Raw genomic sequence first — 24,783 nt, 5'->3', positions numbered from 1 at the left:
ACAGCGCTTGCTGCACAGTTCTTTGAGCAGATGGAAGGACGAAGAGAAGAAACACAATTGCCGCGTCAGAGGGGATGTAGAGTGGGTGTGCGTGTTCCTCTTCTTCGGCCCTCCAAGATTCCAAGACTCGCACCTGTCCGCCCAGCACTTCCAAACGTACCGTCACGTCCGGTCCTGGCCCCGCCCTCTAGTTCTCCGCTGTTCCGTTTCGCGTTCAACAGTTTTGTCCCTAGCCCCGAGCCGTCTCCCGCCGCTGCCATGGCGGCAGCTCCACCGCTCTCCAAGGCCGAGTACCTGAAGCGTTACTTGTCTGGGGCAGATGCTGGCGTCGACGGGGGCCCTGAGTCCGGCCGCAAGCGTCGGAAAAAGCGGCCGAAGCCTAGCGGGGCCGGCGGCAAGGGGTGAGTTGGCCCTGGCGGGGTGAGGTCCTCGCGGCCCGCCGCCCCTCACCTTCCCGCTCCGCCCTCGGCCCGGCTCTTGCTGGGCTCCTCGCCGGCGGCCCCGGCGGCCCCGGCGGCCCCGCGCCCCTGACTGCTCGCCTGACCCTGCCTGTGCTCAGAGCCCTCTCAGGCCGCTGCTCGCGCCCCTGGGCAGTATCTCCAGTGTGTTCAGGCCGGGTTGTAACTTTTATTAGTCTTTTCCCGCCTTTGTAGCATTCCGTTCTCCCGCAGAAAGTCAATATTGTGTCCTGAGAATAAAGGTGAAACGAATTCAAAGGCTCTGTGCTGGGATATTAGCGGCACAGAACCTGCCCGTGCGGGCTCTCCTAAGCCAAGGACTCGGGTCCTGACCTGTGCTCACTTCCTGTTACTCCTACTACTACTACCAACAATACCAACTCACGTTTATACCGTTCTTGTCATGTGCCTGGTACCGTTGTGAGTACTTTAGACAGGATTTTATTTAAGAGTCATAACAGTATTAAGAAGTAGATATTTTTGCTATCCCCACTGTTCAAACGAGAAAACTTATGTGGCCTAGGGTATTGGGTTGAGTACTGTCCCTCCCCTCCAAACCAGAACCTTAGCATGTGACACTATTTAGAAGTAGGGTCTTTGCAGATATAATTAGTTAAGATGTCCAGTATAAACGAGTGTCCTTTTAAGAAAAGAGAAATTTGGCTACAGAAACAGGCTTAGAGGGAGAAATTACCAGGTGAAGATGGAGGCCGAGGCTGGACTGGGTTTATGCAGCCGACAGAGGCTACTAGAAGTTGGAAGAGTCAGGGAAAGATCTTTCCCTGGAACCTTTCCTGGTGGACATTGCCTTGCACACACCTTGATTTCAGACTTGAATTCTCTGGACTGTGAGGGAATACATTTCTGTTGTTTTAAGCCACTCAGTTTGTGGTCCTTTGTTAGGCAGCTCTAGAAACTAATATACCCTGTAAAGTCAAATAGTTCCAAAAGAACTAACCCATTTAGTTAGTTAACTCTTTGGTTCTTGCGTTATTCTTGCTGTCTTCTGACCCCTCTGACTTGTGTGGATTTCCTGGAGGCAGTGCCTTGTAGTGAAATTGTCTTGAGCTTTAAAGTAACATTGGTCAGTCTTTCAGTCCTAGCTGTGCCACTTGATGAGTTGTGTGGCCTTGGACAAGGTATTTCATCTCTCTAAGCCTCAGTTTTTTCATCTTTAAAGTCACAGTAATATTGAATTATATCACTTATATTAAATGGTTGTTGTGATTAGTAATTTGGCTTTTCAAATAATAACTGTTAATAATAATGGTTTACATCATGGCAGTCATTATTCTTTGGACTCATTCATAGTTGATCCATGTAACAAACATTTATTGAGTATTTCATCTATCACAGTGAGGATGTCACTGTGAATGAGATATCACTGTCCCTACTCTGATGGAGCTTATAGTTTAATGGGGATACAGTCTTTAAAGAACTAATTATGCAACTAGTTGATTTATTTCCTTTGTGATAAATGAAAGTACTCCAAGAATGTGTAACAGGGATTCTTAGTTGGGAGAGGTAAGGGGAATAGTTTTGTAAGGTCTGCTCAAGGAATTTATATATATGCTAGGCTTTTAAGAATGACTAAGAGTAGAGAATAAGAAGAGTAGGTCAGGCAGAGGGAAGAAACTGAATATGTGAAACTGATATGGAAAGGAATTTGGCTCATTCTAGGCATCAGAAGATGATTAGTGAGTAGTGAATTGAGGAGACAGTGGTGCAAGATGAAATTGGCCATACTGGCAAAGAATGGACCGTAGGATCTTACAGGATTTTGAACTTTAGCCTAAAACCAGAGATGAATGTTTGTGGGCTGTTATCCAAGAATGATTCTTCTTTTTTTGGTCTTTTATTTTTCACCTTTAGAATGCGAATTGTGGATGATGACGTGAGCTGGACATCTATCTCAACCACTAAAGCAGAAAAGGAAGAAGAGGAAGATGATGGAGATTTGCCTGTGGTATGTATCTTTTTGAGGCTCTGAGGACTTTGAAATGCAAGCCTCTTAATCTCAGCTCCCAGTGCAGGGTAGATAGTAAGGAGGAAAGTTAAGGTCAGAGAAGAGGTGACATTTTCCAGGAGCTATTTTAAAGTAGTTTTCTTTGATGATGCCTATGTACAGTCTTTGTATATGGAGGGCTCCATCTGCCTAGAAGTAGGAACTAATCATAGACAGACAGGATTCCTCAATGTCAGTGATAAAGAGTTGTGATTAGAATTAGCCATGGTTCAATTTGTTGGAACATACCTTAAAAACACTGTTCAGTTTCCATGAAAGGATATGTTACTTGTTCCTTTTATTTACTGATTGAACTAAGCTTTAAGATTGTATACTCTTGCCTAGGTACAGCAGGTATGTAGATTAGTAGAATATAGTGTTTATACTTTAGAGGTCATATCCTTAGAATGGGAGACTGAATTTCAAATAATTTCAGCGATATGATGAATGTCGGAGATATAGTTCACATATGTTGTTTAGTCGCTAAATTGTGTCTGACTCTTTTGCGACCTCATGGATTATAGCCTGCCAGGCTCCTCTGTCCCTGGATTTCCCAGGCAAGAATACTGGAGTGGGTTTCCATTTCCTTCTCCAAGGATCTTCCTGACTCAGGGATTGAACTGTGTCTCCTGCATCACTTGCATTGCAGGTGGATTCTTTACCAGCTGCACCAATGGGGAAGCCACTCACATACGTGCCAAGTGCTCTTAGAACCCAAGGGAGCGAGCACAGTTTTTAGCCCATGAAGATGGGAGATTCCTTGAAGGATGGAGATATCTGAATTGAGTTTTGAAGGATAAGTAAGAGCAAGGTGGTCAAAAGCATAGGTAAATAAGTTAGCATTGGTATGGCTATGGGACTCTTGCTCAGAATTGCTGAGAAACAAGGTGGAAAGGAGATAGTTACGTCTCTGAGCCATACTTTGCTCTTAGTAATGTAGAGCCTTTCTTTGTGGGGCTTTTGTGAAGATTGAGTGAGGTAATATAAGTAAAGCACAAAACAGTGCTTTGCTCATAGTTGTAGGTCTGTCGTGTGGAAAGAGGATCATTTGCATCAGAGGTCAGAACTTGGGTGAATAGAAAGAAGTTACAGGAAGGTAGATACGGGTCCAATACAACCAAGAACTTTCTAGCCCCCAGATGCAGCGGACCACCTTGTAACATGAGTTCCCTGTCAGTGAGTTGGTTCTCTGTCAGGAGGGACTACATGAGTGATCATTTATCAAGGATACTGTAGGGAAGATTCCAGACTTATTTGGGAATTTGGGTGATAGGAAATATGGTCTTATCCCTTAAAGATTCTATGAGTCTTTGTACATTTTCATGACTTCTTTTGGTGGAATTCTAGAAAAACTATCTTTGTGATCTACAGTAAAGCTTTCATAAGGAGTCCAAATTCCTTAATGGATGATAGGTATGACAGGAACCCTGCCTATGTTTTTACTCTGAATGGAGTGGTAAACAGGTAAAAGGAGTTTAGCTTTTAGCTTTGAGTGGCAGTTGTTACACCAGGCAAGTTAATAAAAAGGTTTGTAATAAAAGAAATGAACATCTGGAGGGAAATTGATGAGTCAGAGAAAGATATATAATTAAACCATCCAGTGACATTCACATGTTTATGGAGCACATGTAACTGAGCTGTTTTGGGTCTTTGTGAGCCATGTATTGTTAGGAGTGGAATAGTCATAACTTCAGGTTCTTCAGATAGCACTGCTGCTTGGCTGGATCCTGTGGATTTCCTTCAAGTGTTGTTCTCACTTCCACAGGTGGCTGAGTTTGTGGATGAGCGGCCAGAAGAGGTAAAGCAGATGGAAGCCTTTCGTTCCAGTGCTAAATGGAAGCTTCTGGGGAGTGAGTTCCAGTAACAGATAAATCTGAATTTCTCATTAATAGGGAAAGACTTTTATCTTTTTTTTTCTTTTTTCTAAAATTGAAGTATTGTTGATTTACAGTATTGTGTTAGTTCTAGGTATATGGCAAAGTCAGTTATGTGTATATATATATTTTCAGATAATTTTTCATTTAAGATATTATAGGATATTGAATTTAGTTCCCTGGCCTGTACAGTTAATTCCTCATGGCTTATCTATTTTATGTATAGTGGTTTGTATCTGTTAATCCCATACTTCTAAGTTAGTTCTTCCCCCTTCCCCTTTGGTAATCATAAATGTGTTTTCTATGTCTGTGAGTATGTTTCTGTTGTGTATACAGTTTCATTTGTGTTATTTTTTAGTTTCTACATGTAAATTCTGTCATATAATATTTATCTTTCTGTCTGAGTTCACTTAGTATGATATTCTCTAGGTCCATCCATGTTGCTACAAATGGCAATATCTCATTCTTCTTCATGGCTGAATAATATTCGTGTGTGTGTATGTATCCCACAACTTCTTAAACCCAAAATTTTGTCTTGCTGGGCACTTGAGTTGATTCCATGTCTTGGCTTTAGAAATAGTGCTGCTGTAAACATTGGGATGCATATATCTTTTTAAATTAGTGTTTTTATTTTTCCTGGATGTATACCCAGGAGTGGAATTGGTCCATCACATGGTAGTTCTGTTCTGGTTTTTCAAGGAACCTCCATACTGTTTTCCATAGTGACTACACCAGTTTACACTTCGGTTCCCTTTTTTCCATATCCTCTCCTACATTTATTAGTAGAATTTTTTTTTAAATAATATGTTGTATTCCTTTTTTTGGTCATGCTGCATGACTTGCAGAATCTTAGTTCCCTGACCAGGGATCAGCCCCACGCCCCTCTGCATTGGAAGTGCAGAGTCCTAACCATTGGACAACCAGCAAATTCCCTTGGTAGACTTTGATGATAACCATTCTAACAGGTGTGAGGTGTTACCTCATTGTGGTTTTGATTTGTATTTCTTTAATAATTAGCAATGTTGAGCATCTTTTCATGTGCTTGTTAGCCATATGTATGTCTTTGGAATTATGTCTATTTATGTCTATTTAATTATGTCTAATTAAGTCTATTAAGTCTTCCGCCCATTTTTTGATTGGGTTGGGTTTTATTTTCTGTTGGTTGCTTCATTTGCAGATATGTCCTCCCATTCCATAGCTTGTCTTTTATTTTGTTGATAGTTTCCTTTGCTGTGCAAAAGCTTTTAGTGTAATTAGGTCCCATTTGTTTATTTGTGCTTTTATTTCTTTTGCCTAAGGAGACTGAGCTAAGAAAATATTGTTATGATTTATGTCAAAGAATGTTCCACCTATATGTATTCTTTACTAGTTTTGTAGTTTTAGGGCTTACATGTAGATTTTTGAACCATTTGAGTTTATTTTTATATATGGTGTGAGGGAATGTTTTAATTTCATTGTTCTGCATGTGGCTATCCAGTTTTCTCAGAACCACCTATTGAAGAGACTGTCTTTTCTCCATCATATATTCTTGCCTCCTTTGTCATAGATTAATGGACCATAGGTATATGGCTTTATTTCTGGCTCTCTATTTTGTGCCATTGATCTATATTCCTTTTTGTTCCAGGACCATGCTGTTTTGATTATTATAGCTTTGTAGTATAGTCTGAAGTCTGGGAGGGTTATACCTCCAGTTTTTTATAAATATCATGGGATTTATCAACTATGTGGATTAGATTTACTGTCAGGTACTTCCTAGGTGACGCAAGTGGTAAAGAACCCTCTTGCCATGTAGGAGACAGAAGAGATGCAGGCTCGATTCCTGGGTCAGGGAGATCCCCTGGAGGAGGGCATGGCAACCCACTCCAGTATTCTTGCCTGGAGAGTCCCATGGACAGAGGAGCCTGGTGGGCTAAAGTCCATAGGGTTGCAAAGAGTCAGACATGACTGAAACAACTTATCTCGCATGCATACACCCTACAGATATCATTACTTTTCTCTGAGGGGTGGATTCTGGTCAGAGGAGCCTATTCTCCAAAGTAAAGGAGGTGACTTGTTTAATTCACCCATTAACAAATATTCATTGGATCCCACTCAACTTTTAGTTGTTTATATTTGCTTAGGGAGCTCAACGATAAGAGATAGGAGGAGAAGAGAAACTTGATTTAGTCACTCTGTGGATTTGCTATAAACATTTCATTCTGTTATGTTTTTGAATATCAAAAGTCTCAAACTGTTTCCATTTTAAAGATTGTTTGTGGACTCTGGAGTCAGACAGATCTGAGTTTGGATATTCATTTCACCACTTACTAACAATATGATTTTGGCAAATTACTTAGTCTTTGTATCAGCTTCTTTATCTATAATATGAGGAGAACAATATTTATCTCCTAGGCTTGTTGTGAGAATTAAATGAAATAATCTGTATAGACATGGGCATGCAGCAGGTGATCAATAAAGTGCCGATCCTTCTTTCTTTCTGGTGCTCTTGCTGCTTTTAATAAGGAGCACAATGGCATGGATTAAGTAGCTCACAGGATTTCATTTTGATGTGGCACGGAATTATTCAGTTTGCCTTTTGAGAGAAGAGTGGGGGCAAACTGTGAATTGCCTAAGTTAAATATCAGTGGGAGCTTCTCATGGAGAATTCCATACAAATAAGTTTTGGGGACGAGCACTGGATTGGGATTAGAAGGTCGGGGTTCTAGCCTGTCTCTTCATCTTAGTAGCAGTGACCCCTAGGTAGGAAACCACTTAGCTTCTTAGGGTCTCTGTTTTCATGTCTTTAAAAACAAGGATACCTGCCCTGCTTACCTAACAAGATACAACATGAAAAATACATTTAAAGTGCCTTGCAGATTTATGACCTGTTAGGCAAATGTGAGCAGTTTCTCTTAGGATATTCATGAGTGCTGCTTTACTGCCGTAAAGTAGCTGTGCATACCTTTTGGGCTTTCTTAGTAGTTTTGAGATGTATCCTGCTGGGGTGTTTTTTGAAACTTTGGTTATAGGGATGACAGAGCATTTATGGGAATCTGATTCTTTGCTATTTGTGTTTAGGCCACAGTGAAGATATACCCTCACACAGACAGTTCTGTCATGACACCCCGGATTCATCTCCTCCTAGGAAGGTTCGTCATGACACCCCGGATCCATCTCCTCCTAGAAGGGTTCGTCATGACACTCCAGATCCATCTCCTCCAAGAAAGGTTCGTCATGACACCCCGGATTCATCTCCTCCTAGGAAGGCTCGTCATGACACCCCGGATTCATCTCCTCCTAGGAGGGCCCGTCATGACACCCCGGATTCATCTCCTCCTAGGAAGGCATGTCAAGACACCCCGGATTCATCTCCTCCTAGGAAGGTTCGTCATGACACTCTGGATTCTTCTCCTCCTAGGAAGGTTCGTCATGATACCCCAGATCCATCTCCTCCTAGGAGGACCCGTCATGACACCCCAGGTTCATCTCCTCCTAGGAGGGCCTACCACAGTTCCTCAGATCTCTCTCCCGCCAGAAGGGCCCGTAATTGCTCCCCTGACACAGCTCAGCCTAGAAGGACTCTTGACTCTCTGGATAGATCACAGCTCAGGAGGGCCCATCATAATTCCACTGACTTGGCTTCTCATGTTCCTCACTCACTGCCCAGAACCAAAAGCAGTGAAGCCCCAGAAAGCTCTAGCAAAACTTCTCCACATCGGAAGGGGCCAGGACCTTCTCATCCATCACTCCCAAAGAATAGCAAATATGAGTATGACTCAGACCTCTCTCCTTCACGAAAAAAGCAAGCAACATCCCATGTTGGAAGTAAGCAGCATGCTTCTAAAGGTGAGCATTTGTCCACAGGGGGACTTGTTCCCAGAGTGCTTTCTTTTGGGTCTTTTAGGTGCTTTACTGGGTATTTGTGGTCTTTAGAAGTGAGAATGGAGCTTTGGGGTTTTAAAAACTGGAGGGAAATGGTGAGAGGTTGGGCTGAGGAGAGTTAAGGATTAACAGTAGTAGGGTGGAAGTTTTTAGGTATTTTTTTGTTCATTCTCCCCACCTCATGAAAATACTACATGTTTGTTGCAGAAATTTTGGAATGTATAGAAATGTAGAAAAAGATCACACAAAATTCTGTCCAGTCAGAGGCAGGCTGTCTCTTGTAGCCAGTGTTCTTTTAGTCTTTTTTTCTAGTCATTTTTGATGTAGTTGAGACTTGTCTAGGCAGTAAGTAAGTGTTGCATGTGTAATCTTGCTTGGTTTTTTCACTTACCATTATCTTTCCCGAGTCATAAAATATCTCTCTGTTAAAATATAATTTTTGTTGGTGTTCCATTAACCATTCCCCTAATATTGCATATTTTAGGTTATTTCTAAACCTTTTCCTCTGTAATTGTATAATGAACATCCTTACACGTAAACTGTTGCTCTGTTCTGGATTATTTCTGTATCTATTTCTAGACAGACTTCCTGGGAATTGAAGTGCTTTTAGATACGTTTCCTGGGAAACAAAGTAGAAATTGATTTACTGGCTCAGGGAGGGGTTCTTTGCTTATAGGACTGTTGATACGCATTGCAGATTGCCTTTGGGGGAGGTGATTTGTGAGGCCTATGTCTACGGCTCACCTGTGCGATGAAATTTGTTTGCTCCATCTTTTATCCCTAGGTACTGCTTTAATTTTTAATTCAAATACATTGTTATGTTTTAGTCAAAAGACATCAGAATATATTCTGTGTATATGTGTGTGTGTTAGTCACTCACTTGTGTTTTACTCTTTCTGACCATAGCCCACCAGGCTCCTCTGTTCATGAATTCTCCAGAAGAAGACTGGAGTGAGTTGCCATTTCCTCCTCCAGGGGATCTTCCTGACCCAGGGGTCAAACCTGGGTCTCCTGCATTTAGGCAGATTCTTTACCATCTGAGCCACCAGGAAACCCAGAATATATTCTAGGTCATCTTAACTTGCTAGGGCTTCCTGGGTGGCTCAGATAGTGAAAGAATCTACCCGCACTGTGGGATACCTGGGTTCAGTCCCTTGGATCAGGATGATCCCTTGGAAAAGGGAATGGCAACCTACTCCAGTATTCTTGCCTGGAAAATTCCATGGAAGAGGAGCCTGGAGGGCTACAGTCCATGGAGTTTCAAAGAGTCGGCTACGATTGAGCGACTAACAATGCCACTGAGCCCTGAGTTCAGTTTGTTTTGGCCTCTATGTGTGGATAAATATGGCACAGATGAGGATGTTGAGATGTCTTGTGCTAGTCACAATAACTAGTAACTTGGAAATAGAACCCCACCCATTGGTTTTAAAAGTTATCTCTGACTTTGCTCTTCTCCCTTGTCATGTGTACTTATGTTTAGGTTAGTGATAGTTCCTCACAAGAGGACTAAATGAATGTTGAACTTTAGCCTGGTACATTCTTTTTTAGATTCTGCCAAGGGGATTAAAATCTTTACTCTTCAATTTCTAGGCTCTCCCCCCACCCATAGGAAACATCACACAAGCTCTCCACCCAGGAAACATCAGAGTCACACCTTGGACTCTTCTTCCTACCCAGGTGACAGTAGGAAAACTTCTGATTCAGATCTTTCTCCCCCACGGCACAAACACAGTTCAGGGCCCCAGGATTCCGATTCCGATCTGTCACCTCCACGGAATAGACCTAGGCATCGGAGCTCTGATTCTGACCTCTCTCCACCAAGGAGAAAGCAGAGGGCCAAATCTTCTGATTCTGATCTGTCTCCACCTCGAAGGAGTCAGCCTCTGGGAAAGAAGGTGAGAACTTCAGGAGCCATGTCTTGGTTTAGAGTAACTCATCTTCTAGCTCTGTACAGGTCTCAGAGATCCAAGCCGGAGAAATCTAGCGCATAGCACCTCTAGAGCTCTTTTCTTCTCTCTGAAGGCAAGACTACCTAACCCAGCCCAGGGGAACTGGCAAGTAGCAGATTTCCTGAATAGCATCTGCCTTTATATTCTCTCAGTTCCACAAATCTCATTTTAATAGTTTAAACAAAACTTTCTATTTCTTATGAACAAACTGAGAATGTAGTTTACAGAATGGAGTTAGGAGCATGAACTTTATGTCAAACCGATCACACATGGAATTCTACTTATGTGAGATTTGAGCAAGATACATAATATCTCTAAGTCTGAGCTTCTTCATCTTTAAAATGTAGATGATAGTAGTACATACTTCAGGTTCTTTTGAGAATTAAATGAGGTAGTGTAAGTAAAACTCTTAGCCCAGGGCCTGGGACAAAGGAAGCATTTAGTGTAAGCCATTTACTATTATAAATTGGACTGTAGGTCTTTGTATCCAGAGCTTAAAGAGAGGCATTTAAAATATAAAATGACTTTTAGAAATCACATCGCCTGGGAAGTAAGTGTTTTGTATTATTTTAAATCTGTGATGAAGGCTGAATTAACAAAATCAACATGAACCCCAAGTAATTGTGTTGTAAAGAACACCACTACTAGTACAAAAATGTTATTCCAAAAACCAAAAAAGAAAAAGAGTAAAAAGAAATGTTATTCTAGTGAGTTGGTTAAGAAAGAGCCTGTGATGTGCATGTTACCTCCAACACAGACTTTTCAGGTAAGTCTCCTCTAGTCCATGTGGTCCTGGTCGGGTGGACCAGTCAGTCCCTAACCCAGGATGTGGGGAACGGAGTGAGGTCAGTGTTTCAGCTGGACCCCGTGACATTTTTATGTATCTGCTTAGTCCATGGACAATTTAATATCAATCAGATTTTAGCACATTGCTTTTTTTTTGACCATGTCACATGGCATGCAGGATCTTTATTCAGTTCCCCAACCAAGGATTGAAAACCACTGGACTTCAGGGAAGTCCCTAGCACATTGCTTAAGGATATTAGGATATAATTTATATACATTGATTGCGGGGTGGTTTATTATTTTGATACAGGGTGGGTTTTAGTAAAAAGTTTTAATTTGGCCATATCTTTTCATTATCCTGAAATACAGCCACAATTTCAGGTTTGAAATTGATAGGTTTGCTTGACTTTGTGGTTTAAAGGGAATATTTTATCAGTGTTGATCTCTACTGAAGGGCTCAGAGCTTGATAGAGGTTTCTGAGCAGGTGACCTGAGAGTCTTCATGTATGCAGTTTATACGCTGAAAAGTCCAAGATACAGATGCTTAGCCTACCCTTTGGCTCAGATGGTTAAGAATCAGCCTGCAGTATAGGAGATCCGGATTTGATCCCTGAGTGGGGAAGATTCCCTGGAGAAGAGAATGGCTACCCACTCCAGTATCCTTGCCTGGAGAATTCCATGGACAGAAGAACCAGGCAGGCTACAGTCCATGGAGTTAACAAAGAGTTGGACATGACTGAACGACTAAAACTTCCACTTTTTTCAGCCTTCCCTTTAGTAAATTTTTGGTTTGTGTTTCTGTTTGCTCTTAAACTTAACAGTACTGTTAATTTTCCATGAAATTCAGTTTTATTTCTTCTATTTTGCCAGTCCTATGGTTGATAATGAGAATATAAGGTAGCGTTTTTGGTTTGGTTATTGCTGATCCTCAGACATAACTGTGTACACCCACGGAGCCTGTTGCCACATTGTCTCATTAATGTCGGATGCTCCCTTTTCCATTGCCTAGGCTGCACACATGTATTCTGGGGCTAAAACTGGGTTGGTGTTAACTGACATACAGCGAGAGCAGCAGGAGCTCAAGAAACGGGACCAAGAGACCATGGCACTTGAAGGTAAAAATGTGAAAGTACAGAGAACAGTTGAGGCTCATGTCGCTTTTACTTTTTAAAAAATATAGCTAATTTATCTGATATTTAAAATTTTTAATTGCTATCAAATTTCGGCTCTGGTTTTCTGCTTTGTTTTAACTTCTCATTGGGTTCAAGTGGATCTTTTCCTTCTTAAAAAATGTTAATTTTCAGAATCATCACCAATATGCACTTAGATGTTGGTAAGGACTACTTGTGGTCTGGCTGTGAAAGTTCTTATCCTTCATCAGAACACTAAGTGGTTGATTTCAGCTGTTAGAATGTTATTTCTGATTTTGACACCTTTCTGTTTATCTTTAAAAGCGTACTTTTCCTTTGCAGCTGAATTCCAACATGCTGAAACTGTATTTCGAGATAAGTCTGGTCGTAAGAGGAATTTGAAACTGGAGCGTTTAGAGCAGAGGAGAAAAGCAGAGAAGGACTCGGAGAGAGATGAGCTGTATGCTCAGTGGGGCAAAGGGTAAGAGAGCCACTGAAAGGAACACAAGACTGCGGTTACTGGAGGAAGTAATTTCTCTACTCTCCTGACCAGTTAGTTCATTGTTCTGCCTTTACAGCTGTTTTCAGGACTGGGAAGTTCAGGGTGCCCAGTCTGCTTCCTGCATACTGACGTATTTCACACTTCTGGTTGGTATTCTGGGAATGTTACCTTTTTCAGTATTTGCCCTAGACTGCTAGAAAGAGGAGGCTCTTCACGTGTAGCAGTATGGTCCATCTCAGTGTAAGAGTGGAGATGTTAAACAGGATAGCAGACACTCCTGGTTGTTTTTGTCTAGGCTTGCCCAGACCCGGCAGCAGCAACAAAATGTGGAGGATGCAGTGAAGGAAATGCAAAAGCCTCTGGCCCGCTATATTGATGATGAAGATCTGGATCGGATGCTGAGAGAACAGGAAAGAGAGGGGGACCCCATGGCCAACTTTATCAAGAAGAATAAGGCCAAGGAGAACAAGAATAAGAAAGGTGAGCCTTCTGGGATCATCAGAGAGAGAGGTGATGTATGTGAAGAGAGAGAATCATTAGAGTGATGATACATAAGTACGTGCAAAGAAGGCTTTCCCGTATAATTTCAGATTCCTTGTATTTGGGAATTTAAGTTGAAGTCGATCACAGATTTCTGTATAAAATTTTTTTCCTCACTGCCATTCAGCTCTGAATTAAATTACATAGATAACTAACTTTTCTCTCTCTCTTATCTTTAGTGAGACCTCGCTACAGTGGCCCTGCACCCCCTCCCAACAGATTCAATATCTGGCCAGGGTATCGCTGGGATGGAGTGGACAGGTCAGCCTGAATATTTCCTACAGTTTTGTTTCCTCTTCCTTGTAACCCTAACCTTCCCTGACTGTTCTCAAATCATTGTACACTCTGCCTTATTCTCTGCTCTAATTACAAGGTTAGTAGTGTGCAGTGTACTCGCTTCTGTTTCTCAAATCCCATTTCCCATGCTCATAACACTCCTCTTTTCCTTTTCAAAGCTTTTTAAAGCTCTGGGTAAATAACTGAGGTGGTCCAGATAGATACCTTTTTTTTGATGTTGGTCACTTCTGGTGATACTCTGTAAGGTTTAGAGAGGATTGAGTGATGGGTGCTAGTCTGTAGCCTTCTGTATATTGTATCTTTTTTTTTTTTTTTGCAAATATTTATAGCACTTTTATTCACAGTAGCCAAAAAGTAGAGAAAAATCCAACTGTCTATCAATGGATGGATTAAAAAAAAGCACTAAAAAATGAAATCCTGATTATGCAAAGTGAAAAGAAGTCAGACACAAACTTACACAGAAAGTAGATCCGTGATTATGGGGCTGAGATGGGAATAAAGAGTTTTAGTTTTAGGTGTTTTAGTCACTAAGTCATGTCTGACTCTTGAGACCCCATGAAGTATAGCCTGCCAGGCTCCTCTGTCCATGGGATTTCCCAAGCAAGAATACTGGAGCGGGTTGCCATTTCCATCTCCATGTATATTGTATCTTTAAAGTGTAGCCCTTGAACTTTTTCTTCACTGCCTTAGGAGTGAGTCTCTTGTAGTGTCTCACTGACCCCTACTGCCTTATCTGTTCACCTGCCCACGTCTGTACCCACATACACTTAACTTTCTGTATGCTATCGTGGGTGAGTTGTATGTGCCTCTGTCTGCAGTCAGTCCCTCTACTTCCTGTTAGATTCCATCTCTTGCCTGCTAAAGGACATAGTTCTATCATGTAGCACAGTGACCCTCAAACTTCGTAATCTCAAGACCGTTTGATACGCTTAAAGATTATTTAGGACTCTAAGAAGTTTTATGTGGGTTATATATGTTAATATTTACCATATGAGAAATTAAATAGTTTTAAAAGTATTTGTTCTTTTAAAAAAGCCATTACAATAGCATATTTACCCTGCTTTTAAAGAAAAATAACTATATTTTCTGAATGAAAAAGTGAGAAGAATAGCTTTGATTTGCATTTTTGCAAATCTCATTAATGTCTGGGCTAGTAGAATACATTGGGATTTAGTCTGCTGCAATATGTTTAGTTGAAATATAGGAAGAAAATTCAAATTTATACACAGGTAGTTAGGAAAGGAAGGTGTATTAGATTTTTTTTTAATATTCCACAAAAACTCAAAAAGTTTCTTAATGATTACTTGTAATATGGAATCAGAAATCATATCAAAAATCTTTTCATTCTGTTAGATTAAAATTTATTGGTCTTTTTTCTACTTTGTCTTGATCTTTTACTCATGCGTGACTTTATAGCATCATCTACTGTTCATTGATTTGCTCAGTCCAATGTTGGCATATTTTATGTACAATATCAGATAATGATTATATACTAACATTAACTTTGATCTCATCACAGAAAATCTTTAAATAACTAGAAGCTAAAGGAGTCCATGGTAGTTTGTTACCATATTACCAAAGCTAAAGTTTAAAAAAATTCTAATGTATGCTCTAAAGCTCCAATTTTATCATTAGCAACAACCCAATATTATATCAGCCACTTTCCTTGAAGCGAAGGTCACTTCATACAATGGCTTTTTGTAGCTTCTGCCAGATTTTGAACCTTGAGGAATGAGTCTTCTGTGAATATAGACAGTGTTACTTCTTCCTTTCCAATCCAGGTGTCTTTTGTTTCTTTTTCTTGTGCTATTACACTAGCTAGAGCTCCCAGTGCATATGTTGAGTGGAGGTAGTTAAAGCAGACGTCTTTTACCCTGTTTCTAACCTCAGGAGGAAAACATTCAGTCTTTTTACCATTAAGTTTTATAAACTGTAGTTTTTTTGGTGGGGGGATAAATTTCCTTTATTGAGTTGAGAAATTTCTGTTCCCAGTTGGCTTAGGAAAGTCTTTTTTCAGGAATGTATGTTGGATTTGTTCAAAATATTTTCTGATTTTCTTTTTGGTTCACTCTTTGACCCATGAATTACTTAGAAGTGTGTTTTAGAATTCCAAACATTTAGACTAGTCTAGATATCTTATTGATTTCCAATGTAATTACATTGAGGTTAGAGAATATACTCTAATATTTTGAAATTAATGCTATTTTTGATCTTTTTAAATTTGTTAAGACATGTTTAGTGGCCCAGTATATGGTTTACCTCGGTGAATACCCCATTTGCACTTGAAGATAATGTGTATTTTGCAGTTGTTTGGGGGTAGTGTTTTGAAAAAATATTTGTATTCTATCTGTTTTGGAATAGTTTTATATATATAGAAAATTTGCAAACATTTCTTACACATACCTTATCTAATTTTGTTACCATATTATCATGATACGGTAATCAAATCTAGGAAACCAACATTAGCATATTATTAGTGTACCAGACTTCATTTGGACTTCATCAGCTTTCTGTGAGTTTTCTTCTTCTGTTCACGGATGCGTTTCCGTGTGCCACACCGTGCTGTGTCCTGTCTCCTCTGTGTCTCCTGCTCTGCGCCAGCTTCTCGGTCTTTCTGCTTTTTGTAACCTTAGCAGTTTCGGGGGGGTACTGTCAGGTGTTTTTGTGAAATGTTCCTCGGTTGAGTTTGTTTGATGTTTTTCTGATGGTTAGCCTGGACGTTATGGGTTTTTGCAGAGAATTCCACAGTAGTGAAATGTCCTTCTCATCACGTCGTTTTAGGGGTTACATGATACCCACATGACATCACTAGTAATGTTAACTGGGATCACTTGGTTAAGATAGTGAGTGTTTGCCAGGTTTCTCAACTTTAAAATTACTCTTCTTTTTCTTTTATACTCTCTGCTTTGGAAGTGAGTTGCTGAGTTCAGCTTATACTCAGAAGAAGAACTATGGAAGGGTATCTCCATGTATTATTTAGATATTTTCTGTAAGGAAGATCTGTTTTACCTCCCTATTTATTTGTTCAATCATTTATTTATATTAGTATGGACTCATGTATATTATACTTTGTACTGTAATCTAGTGGTATATTATTTATTTTGTTGCTTATGTTATCTTTTTTGTTCCATTCCTTGAATACTGGAAATTCTGTTAGGTGTCCCTTTCACTGCCCCAGCCGTTTCCTTTTTGAGCATTTTTTTACTTCCTTATATTTTTTCTGCCCCAGCCCTAAAGAATTGCCATTTCTCTAAGAAACCCTGGCAGCTTTTAATGGAGAATGGTATTTGGAAACCAAGATATAACTGCTAGAATGCTTATTATTACTGGAGTGTCATTGCTTCTAGATCCTCTCAGCAGACAGAGCTAGGTAATGCATGTATAGTAGTAGTCCGTATGTGTGTATACACACATATCTATAATTGTTTCTGTGTCCATCTGGAAGTATGTTATATATATGCATATATAAATATGAGTTCATACTGATGTAACTGACTCTAACCAAGTATTACCTTTCTTTTTTCCTTACCTATAAATTCCCTCCCCAACATTGAGAAAGGGGCACCCACTATCCACTATTCATTTTGCTCATCCCAAGATGCACATAAAGCAATTTCAAAATTGAGAAATTTAGAAATGAGAAACTCATTTACCATCTAAGCATGGATTTATGTGTAGTTCTTTCATGTGTAGACATAAAGAGTCAGTCCCCTCCCCACCCCCAGATATCCTGGGTAATTTTTTTCTTTTATAATTTACTTATATTAGTGTTTACTCTTTTTGGTGTAAGTTCTGTTGGATTTGACAAATGAGTAGAGTCATCATTTTAAAATTTCCTGTATAAGTCACCTTTTAGTTACTGATTCCTCCTCCACGAACCCATTGTAATTTCTGCTCTTGTTTTCCATCCCTATAATTTTATCTTTTCCAGAATGTTACATGAATGGAATCATACAGTATGTAACCTTTTGAGTCAGACTTTTTGAAAGGCAGCTATGCTAACCACTATACCACCAATGCTTGAGTCAGACTTTTTGCACTTAGCAAAATGCATTTAAGATTCATCTGTGTTCTTGAATGAATCAGTACTTCATTCCTTGTTTATCACTGAGTAGTATTGCATTGTATGGGTATACCACAGTCTGTTTATTCCCCAGTTGAAGGACATCGTGGTTGCTCCTGGTTTTTAACATCGTGGATAAAGCTGCAGTAAACAATCATGTATGGCTTTTAATGTGGATATAGTTTTCAGTTTACTTGGGTAAATACCCAAAAATTGCTATTTTGTTTTGTTGAGATTATGTTCACTTTCATAAGACACTGCCAGTTGTCTTTCAAAGTGGCTGTATCATTTTACATTACTGCAAAGGGTAGGGATTTCTGTTGCTCCATAACCTATCCAGAATTTGATAGTGTCAGTGTTTAGATTTTAGGTGTGTGGATTTAGTTTTGAACCTTAATTGCTTTGTTTTCCTTTTAGTTATACCTCTGCAATTTTTTTCTTTTTTTTTAGTTTTTGCTATAAGGATTACAATATATATCTTTAACTTATCATAGCCTAATGACAGTTGTAATTATTCTATTTCACATGAAATGTAAGAATCTTGCAACACTGTATTTCCACTTAATCTGTTTTTGTTACTATTATTTTCATGTTGTTGTTCAGTCACTCAGTCGTGTCCGACTCCTTGTGACCCCATGGACTGCAGCACACCAGGCTTCCCTGTCCTTCACCGTCTCCCAGAGCTTGTTGAAACTCATGTCCATTGAGTCAGTGATGCCATCCAGCCATCTCGTCCTCTGTTGTCCCCTTCTTCCCCTGCCTTCAATCTTTCCCAGCATCAGGGTCTTTTCTAATGAGTTGGTTCTTCTCATCAGGTGGCCAAAGTATTGGAGCTTCAACTTCAACTTCAGTCCTTTTAATGAATTTTCAGGATTGACTTCCTTTAGGATTGACTGGTTTGATATCTTTGCAGTCTAAGGGATTCTCAAGTGTCTTCTCCAACACCACAGTTCAAAAGCATCAATTCTTTGGCATTCAGCCTTCTTTATGGTCCAGCTCTCACATCCATACATGACTGCTGGAAAAACCATAGCTTTGACTAGATGGACCTTTGTTGGCAGAGTAATGTCTCTGCTTTTTAATATGCTGTCTAGGTTGGTCATAGCTTTTCTTACAAGAAGCAAGCGTCTTTTAATTTCATGGCTACAGACAACATCTGCAGTGATTTTTGAGCCCAAGAAAATAAAGTCTCATTGTTTCCCCGTCTGTTCGCCATGAAGTGATGGGACCAGATACCATGATACTAAGTTTTATGAATGTTGAGTTTTAAGCCAGCTTTTTCACTCTCCTCTTTTACCTTCATCAAGAGGCTCTTTGGTTCCTCTTCTGCCATTACAGTGGTGTCATCTGCATATCTGAGATATTGATATTTCTCCCAGCAGTCTTGATTCCAGCTTGTGTTTCATCCAACCCAGCATTTTGTGTGATGTACCTTGCATAGAAGTGAAATAAGGAGGGTGACAATATACAGCCTTGATGTACTCCTTTCCCTATTTGAAACCAGTCTGTTGTTCCAATTCTGGTTCTAACTATTGCTTCTTGCCCTTCATACAGATTCTCAGGAGGCAGGTAAGGTGGTCTGGTATTCCCGTCTCTTGAAGAATTTCCCACAGTTTGTTGAGATCCACACAGTCAAAGGCTTTGGTGTTGTCAATAAAGCAGAAATAGATGTTTTTCTGGAACTCTCTTGGTTTTTCTGTGGTCCAATGGATGTTGGCAATTTGATCTTTGGTTTGTCTGCCTTTTCTAAATCTAGCTTGAACATCTGGAAGTTCTCGGTTCATGTACTGTTAAAGCCTCACTTAGAGAATTTTCAACATTACTTTGCTGGCGTGTGAGATGAGTGCAATTGTGCGGTAGTTTGAACATTCTTTGGCATTGCCTTTCTATGGGATTGGAATGAAAACTGACATTTTCCAGTCCTGTGGCCACTGCTGACTTTTCCATATTTGCTGACATATTGAGTGCAGCACTTTTACAGCATTATCTTTTAGAATTTTAAGTAGTGCAACTGGAATTCCATCACCTCCACTAGCTTTGTTCATAGTGATGCTTCCCAGGGCCCACTTCACATTCCAGAATGTGTGGCTCTAGGTGAGTGATCACACCATTATGGTTATCTGGATCATGAAGATCTTTTTTGTATAGTTCTTCTGTGTATTCCTGGCACCTCTTCTTAATATCTTCTGCTTCTTTTAGGTCCATACCATTTGTGTCCTTTATTGTGTCCATCTTTGCATGAAATGTTCCCTTGGTATCTCAGATTTTCTTGAAGAGATCTCTAGACTTTCCCATTCTGTTGTTTTCCTCTATTTGTTTGCTTTGTTTACTTAGGAAGGCTTTCTTATCTGTCCTTGCTGTTCTTTAAAACTGTGCATAAAAAGTACATATTTTCATACATATTACTTTAAAAATATAATAGATCCCATAATACAGTGGTAAAATTTTTACTTTGCAGTTGTGTATTTTTAAAGAAACTAAGAAAACCAAAGAAAAAAAGTGTAGTTGTTAGTACTTGCTCATATAGTTACCGTTTCTGGTGGTGGTCTTTTTTTCTTAAAGAAATTGGGAAATTTTAATATTCCTTCAGTGCAGATCCATTGGCAACACATACAGTTTTGTTGAAATGAAAATGTCTTTATTTCACCTTTTTTTTTTTAAAAAAAGCTTTAATTTTAGAAAAGTCTTGGACTCAGAAAAACCTGAAAAAAGTATTATTGGTATGCTCTTCAGCCAGTTTCTCCCAGTGATAACATCTTATATAACCATAGTACATTATCAAAGCCAGGAGGTGGCATTGGCATAGTTCTGTTAATTAAATCAGAGAACTTTTTCTCACCTTCGTTGCTGAAGGATTGTTTCACTGGCTGCATTGGAGGAGGTTATTGAGAGGATGTGACCACTGGTTGACCCATAAACTGGACGCAGGCAGTTGGAGGCCCTTATCTCTCTCCTGTCCTTGGAACTTACATCATGCCTACTCTTCCCATACTGTAGCGTTTTCAAAGATGCAGCCTTGAGAGAATAGGGTGTTGAGATCGTCTGGACTGAATATGTGGCTGAACCCATAAGGGCTCTGTATAAACATTTAAAGTTCTGAGAGGCAGGTACAGAGATCTGTTTTTTGGTGGGGTTGCCCAAGACAAAAAACCTTTTATGTAAATTCCCTTGCTTATTAAACCTGCCACCTGCCAATCTGGACTGGTCTGCCTCTTTCTTTGGTCTTTCCTTCTCCTCCATGTATGGGAGCCAGTTTCAGATTACACCCAGGAAACTCCTGAGGTTTCAGACCAACACATGGAACTCTGGATTGACAGTTCTAGACTTCAGTGACAGCTCTTTAAAGATCTTTCATCACTTTCTGGCCACCATTGTTTCCAATTGGAAGTCAATTTGTTTCATTGTCCCACTCCCCCCAACCTCAACATACACACATTATAACATATTGGTTTTCTTGGGCAGCTTTCACAGTTTTCTTCTGGTCTTTGGTTTTCAGCAGTTTGATTGTGATGTACATACGTATGGTTTTTCTTTGTGTTGATCCTTTTTTGAGTTTGTTGAGTTTTTTGATTTATGAGTCCATGTTTTTCCCATTCGGCTATTTTTTTGCCCAGTTATTATTTTTTTAAAACCACTTTCCCTTCTTCAATTGTACTGTTTCCACTATTTAATATTGTGCCACAGTTGTCTGAAGTCCTGTTCATTTTTCTGTCATGATTTTCCTCTGTTCTTAAGATGAAATAATTTCTATTGATCTCATTTCAAGTTGATTGACTCATCTGCCATCTTCCGCTTATTAGACTCATACACTGAATTTTTTGTTTCAGCTAGTTTATTTTTCAACTCTAGAATTCCCATTTGACATATTTCTCTGCTGAGATTTCCTACCTATTCATTCATTGTGAATCAATTTATTTTCCCTTGAGAATATTTATAATTCGTGCTTTGAAGTCCTGTCTGCTAATTGCAACATTTGGGTTATCTCAGCATTGGTTTCTATTCATAGTTTTTCTTGAGTTTGATCACATTTTACTGTTTCTTTACATATCTGGTCATTTTAAAATGTTATGCTGGACATTATGAATGATACGTTGTGGAGACTTTGAATTCTAATAATTCCTTTGAGGTGTGTTGATTTTTATTCCAGCAGACAGTTAACTTGACTGTGTTTGAACTCCAAACACTTATCTCCTTCATAGTGGGCAGCAGCTGAGTTCCTGCTCAGTTCTTTTAGTTTCCAGCTGCTGCTTTTTCAGGGGGCCCATTGGGGTTCCCCCTGCGCAAGCACAGGTTAGCCGTTCGCCAAAACTTTGGGTGCAGTTTGTATATAGACTGGGGGTTCGTCCCTTTAGAAGCTTCCTCCTGTTCAGTGTTTTGTTCCTGGTTTTCTGGCTGCTCTGCCCACTTTGCTCTCATACCTAAAGCCAGTAAGCCTGTGGGCCTTCTGCCTCCATGAGCTGTGCAGTTTGGGAAGTGCCCTCCAGCAAAAAGCTTCACAAATCTCTTCCCACAGTAAACTCCCACTCAAGTTCTGCCTGCTTTTGGTCACTCATGCCTTCAAGTACTTCACATACTGTGTCTTTATATTTTGTCCAGATGTTATAATTGCTCCCTGAGAGCAGGTTAGTCTGCTTGAGTCCCCTGCCGTGATTGGAATCTGCGGTGCTGCTGCATGTGGGCCTCAGGCATCATCTTCTGTCCCTCAAGCTGCCGTCTAAGCCCAGAGCTCTGGTTCCTGACACTGGCAGGTACTGTCAGGTTGGCTGTGGCTTCAGGCTTGTTTCCTGCTTTGGTCTGCAGGATATTGTCTGTCAGCTCTTTGGTAGCAGGAGGATTTTTCAGAATACTCATTTGCTGTGTAGCCAGAAGTAGATCTTTTTATAGCCACAACCCTAAAGATATTCCCTGCTATACCGAGTTCTTTTTTTTCTCTATTTTTTTCAAATTTTTGGACCCAAAACTTAGAACTCTCCTTGACCTGGTTTTTTACTGGTATAATTTGTCTCCATCTCTCCCTGTAGTTTTCCTACACTTTTCATATTTTCTCCTAGAGTTTTCCTTTTTAGTTTTCTTTCTCACCCTTGCTTTATTTCTGATTATTAATTCTTTCATTGCCTCTTCTACTCTTGTCTATTTTTGCCAAGTGAATATTTCTGTAGCAGATCTATAGTATGTTGTAGTTAGGAAAACCCATGAGGTCAGTTAATCTAACTTAACATTATTTAAAGAGAAACTGAGCCCCTGATAAATTTCACAACTTACTTAAGAGTTTTTCAGCTTACCTGAAAAAGCTGGAATTAGACCTGGGACATCTGATGCTTTAGTCTAAAGCTCTTTCCACTGTAAGTTCTTTTGCAGTTTGCTTTTTTGATTCTATTTAGGGTTATGTTTGTTATTCATAGGACCTTTGTTTGTATGATCATATTATTGTTGATTCTCTTAAGTAGTTATTCCTCAGGCAAGCAGCAGTAGTTTCCTTGGGCTCTAGAACACCATGCATGCTTGTAAGGTTGGAGATGATGCCATTCTTAATAAGCTTCCCTTCTTACTGAGCCTTTCATTACTCACCCAACTCATCCCTTAGGTAAGCCCTGAAGAAAGGGGAAAACCTGTCATCCCCATCAGTTCAGTAACACTTAGTGCACGTTATAACATGAGTAGCTGTGTACTAGGGGCCAGGGTCTCACAATTAGTAAAAGACGGTCCTGGAGCACGCCAACTCACTTTCTATCTACAGAAGAAGACAGACAAGTAGATGATTTCAGTGCTGCTTGCTAAGTATTACTGTAGAGGGTGTTCAGGATGCCGTGGGAGCGCAGAGGAAGAGTACATTCAGCCCTGGGAGACCGTGATCAGGGAGTGAATGCCAGCTCGAGGAGGCGACACCTGATACATGAGTGGCAGACCTGGGTTTGGCCCCTGGGTTGGGAAGATCCCCTGGAGAAGATAAAGGCTACCCACTCCAGTATTCCGGCCTGGAGAATTCCATGGACTGTATAGTCCATGGGATCACAAAGAGTCAGACACGACTGAACGACCTTCATTTTGTTTTTCATTTCATATGTATATATATAACTGGTTCACTTTGTTGTATACCTGAAACTAACACAACATTGTAAATCAGCTATACGCCAATGAAAAATTTTTAAAAGAATTTATCCTTGCTATGTGAAATCTAAGCTTTGCATTCTGGCCTGTAGTGCTCATTATGTTGTGGCCTCTGTTTGTGTTTTAGCTCCAGCCATGTAACTTGACTTTGGTTCCTTGCGTGTACCATACCATTTCTTATTTTTGTGCCTTTGTCTTGTTGCTCCTGCTGTGCTGTGTGCTGAAATGCCCTCCTGACCCTTCTGACTCTTTGCTTCACTTTGTCTTTTCAGACCTAGCATAAGGACCCCCTCCATGAAGCCTTTCCTGATCATTCTTGTCTACCCCGCTTCCAAGCTAAGCAAGGTCCCCTTTCTGCTTCTGTGATACCCAGTGCATATTTCTACCATAACCTGTGCCTTTTGTTTTAATTATTTGTTCAAATGTCAGTCTCCTCCACTAGTCTGATATATCAGGACAGGTGCTATATTATACTCATTTTCATGACAGAGTACCTAGTATAATAAGAATTCACTAAATGTTTGTGTAATGCATGGATAAAGTATAATATATAGACATCAGTTGAGAATGAGTTGGACCTTTAGAGAGTGGTAAATATTTGAAACAGTTGTCAAAATGAGTGGGAAAAAGGCTCTGAACAAGGACTAATAAAAGGGTGGATTATGTATTTTGTCTTTCTGATTCTGTTGCTTATGTCTTAAGTATTTTCACTTTCCTTTTTGTTCATTAGATTGTGAACTCTTCTTTATTTCAAACATACATGTTCAGTTCAGGATTCTGGCTGATCAGTATCTCTTGATTGCAGATCCAATGGATTTGAACAGAAGCGCTTTGCCAGGCTTGCCAGCAAGAAGGCGGTGGAGGAACTTGCCTACAAGTGGAGTGTTGAGGATATGTAACTTTGCTGAGGCTGTGGGAGTGACTGTGGGTTGTGGTAGTGGACATAGGGCAGCTGTTACAGACATTCAGCTGTAACAGTCGTCTATGCTAATAATCAGGGCCACACAGACCAGCAACTTGTTGAATGCCAATTTTGACTACAGAAGAATATTTGAGACGTAATATTTGGACGAAGGACCATACATCTCAGGTGCGCTGACACTGCCGGTTGCTGGCTTTCAGAGGAACGTTGATTTCTCTGTATCCCAGAGCTTGTTCTTGGTTAGGGTATTTCTTTTTTAATAAACACACATTTATTTTTTTAAAATAA

General features: G+C 40.0%; 1 protein-coding gene across 2 annotated transcripts; it reads left to right on the top strand.

Annotated features, from left to right (window-relative positions):
• Nucleotides 1-210: 210 nt before the first annotated feature.
• BUD13 (BUD13 homolog) lies at nucleotides 211-24,783 on the top strand. 2 transcript variants are annotated; one of them, XM_043899847.1, is made up of 11 exons: nucleotides 211-401; nucleotides 2,331-2,424; nucleotides 4,229-4,313; nucleotides 7,395-7,504; nucleotides 7,544-8,162; nucleotides 9,789-10,093; nucleotides 11,943-12,048; nucleotides 12,406-12,544; nucleotides 12,861-13,045; nucleotides 13,285-13,366; nucleotides 24,379-24,783. In XM_043899847.1, the coding sequence occupies exons 1-11, from the start codon at nucleotides 259-261 to the stop codon at nucleotides 24,470-24,472; spliced, it is 1,962 nt and encodes a 653-aa protein (XP_043755782.1). In that variant the 5' UTR covers nucleotides 211-258; the 3' UTR covers nucleotides 24,473-24,783. The 2 variants fall into 2 exon arrangements, with proteins under 2 accessions (XP_043755782.1, XP_043755772.1); XM_043899837.1 differs by having other exon boundaries at nucleotides 212-401; nucleotides 7,395-8,162.

The sequence above is a fragment of the Cervus elaphus genome, chromosome 1 (genome assembly GCF_910594005.1).
Source record: "Cervus elaphus chromosome 1, mCerEla1.1, whole genome shotgun sequence".
Lineage (NCBI taxonomy): Eukaryota > Metazoa > Chordata > Mammalia > Artiodactyla > Cervidae > Cervus > Cervus elaphus.
This window is presented reverse-complemented; position numbering and strand designations above follow the sequence as displayed.

Excerpts from the sequence above, each read along its gene's own strand:
- BUD13 (XM_043899837.1), top strand. The coding sequence starts at position 259 with ATGGCGGCAGCTCCACCGCTCTCCAAGGCCGAGTACCTGAAGCGTTAC. Across the intron at positions 12,545-12,860 it reads TATGCTCAGTGGGGCAAAGG|GCTTGCCCAGACCCGGCAGC; the intron begins GTAAGAGAGCCA and ends GTTTTTGTCTAG. Across the intron at positions 13,367-24,378 it reads CGCTGGGATGGAGTGGACAG|ATCCAATGGATTTGAACAGA; the intron begins GTCAGCCTGAAT and ends TCTTGATTGCAG.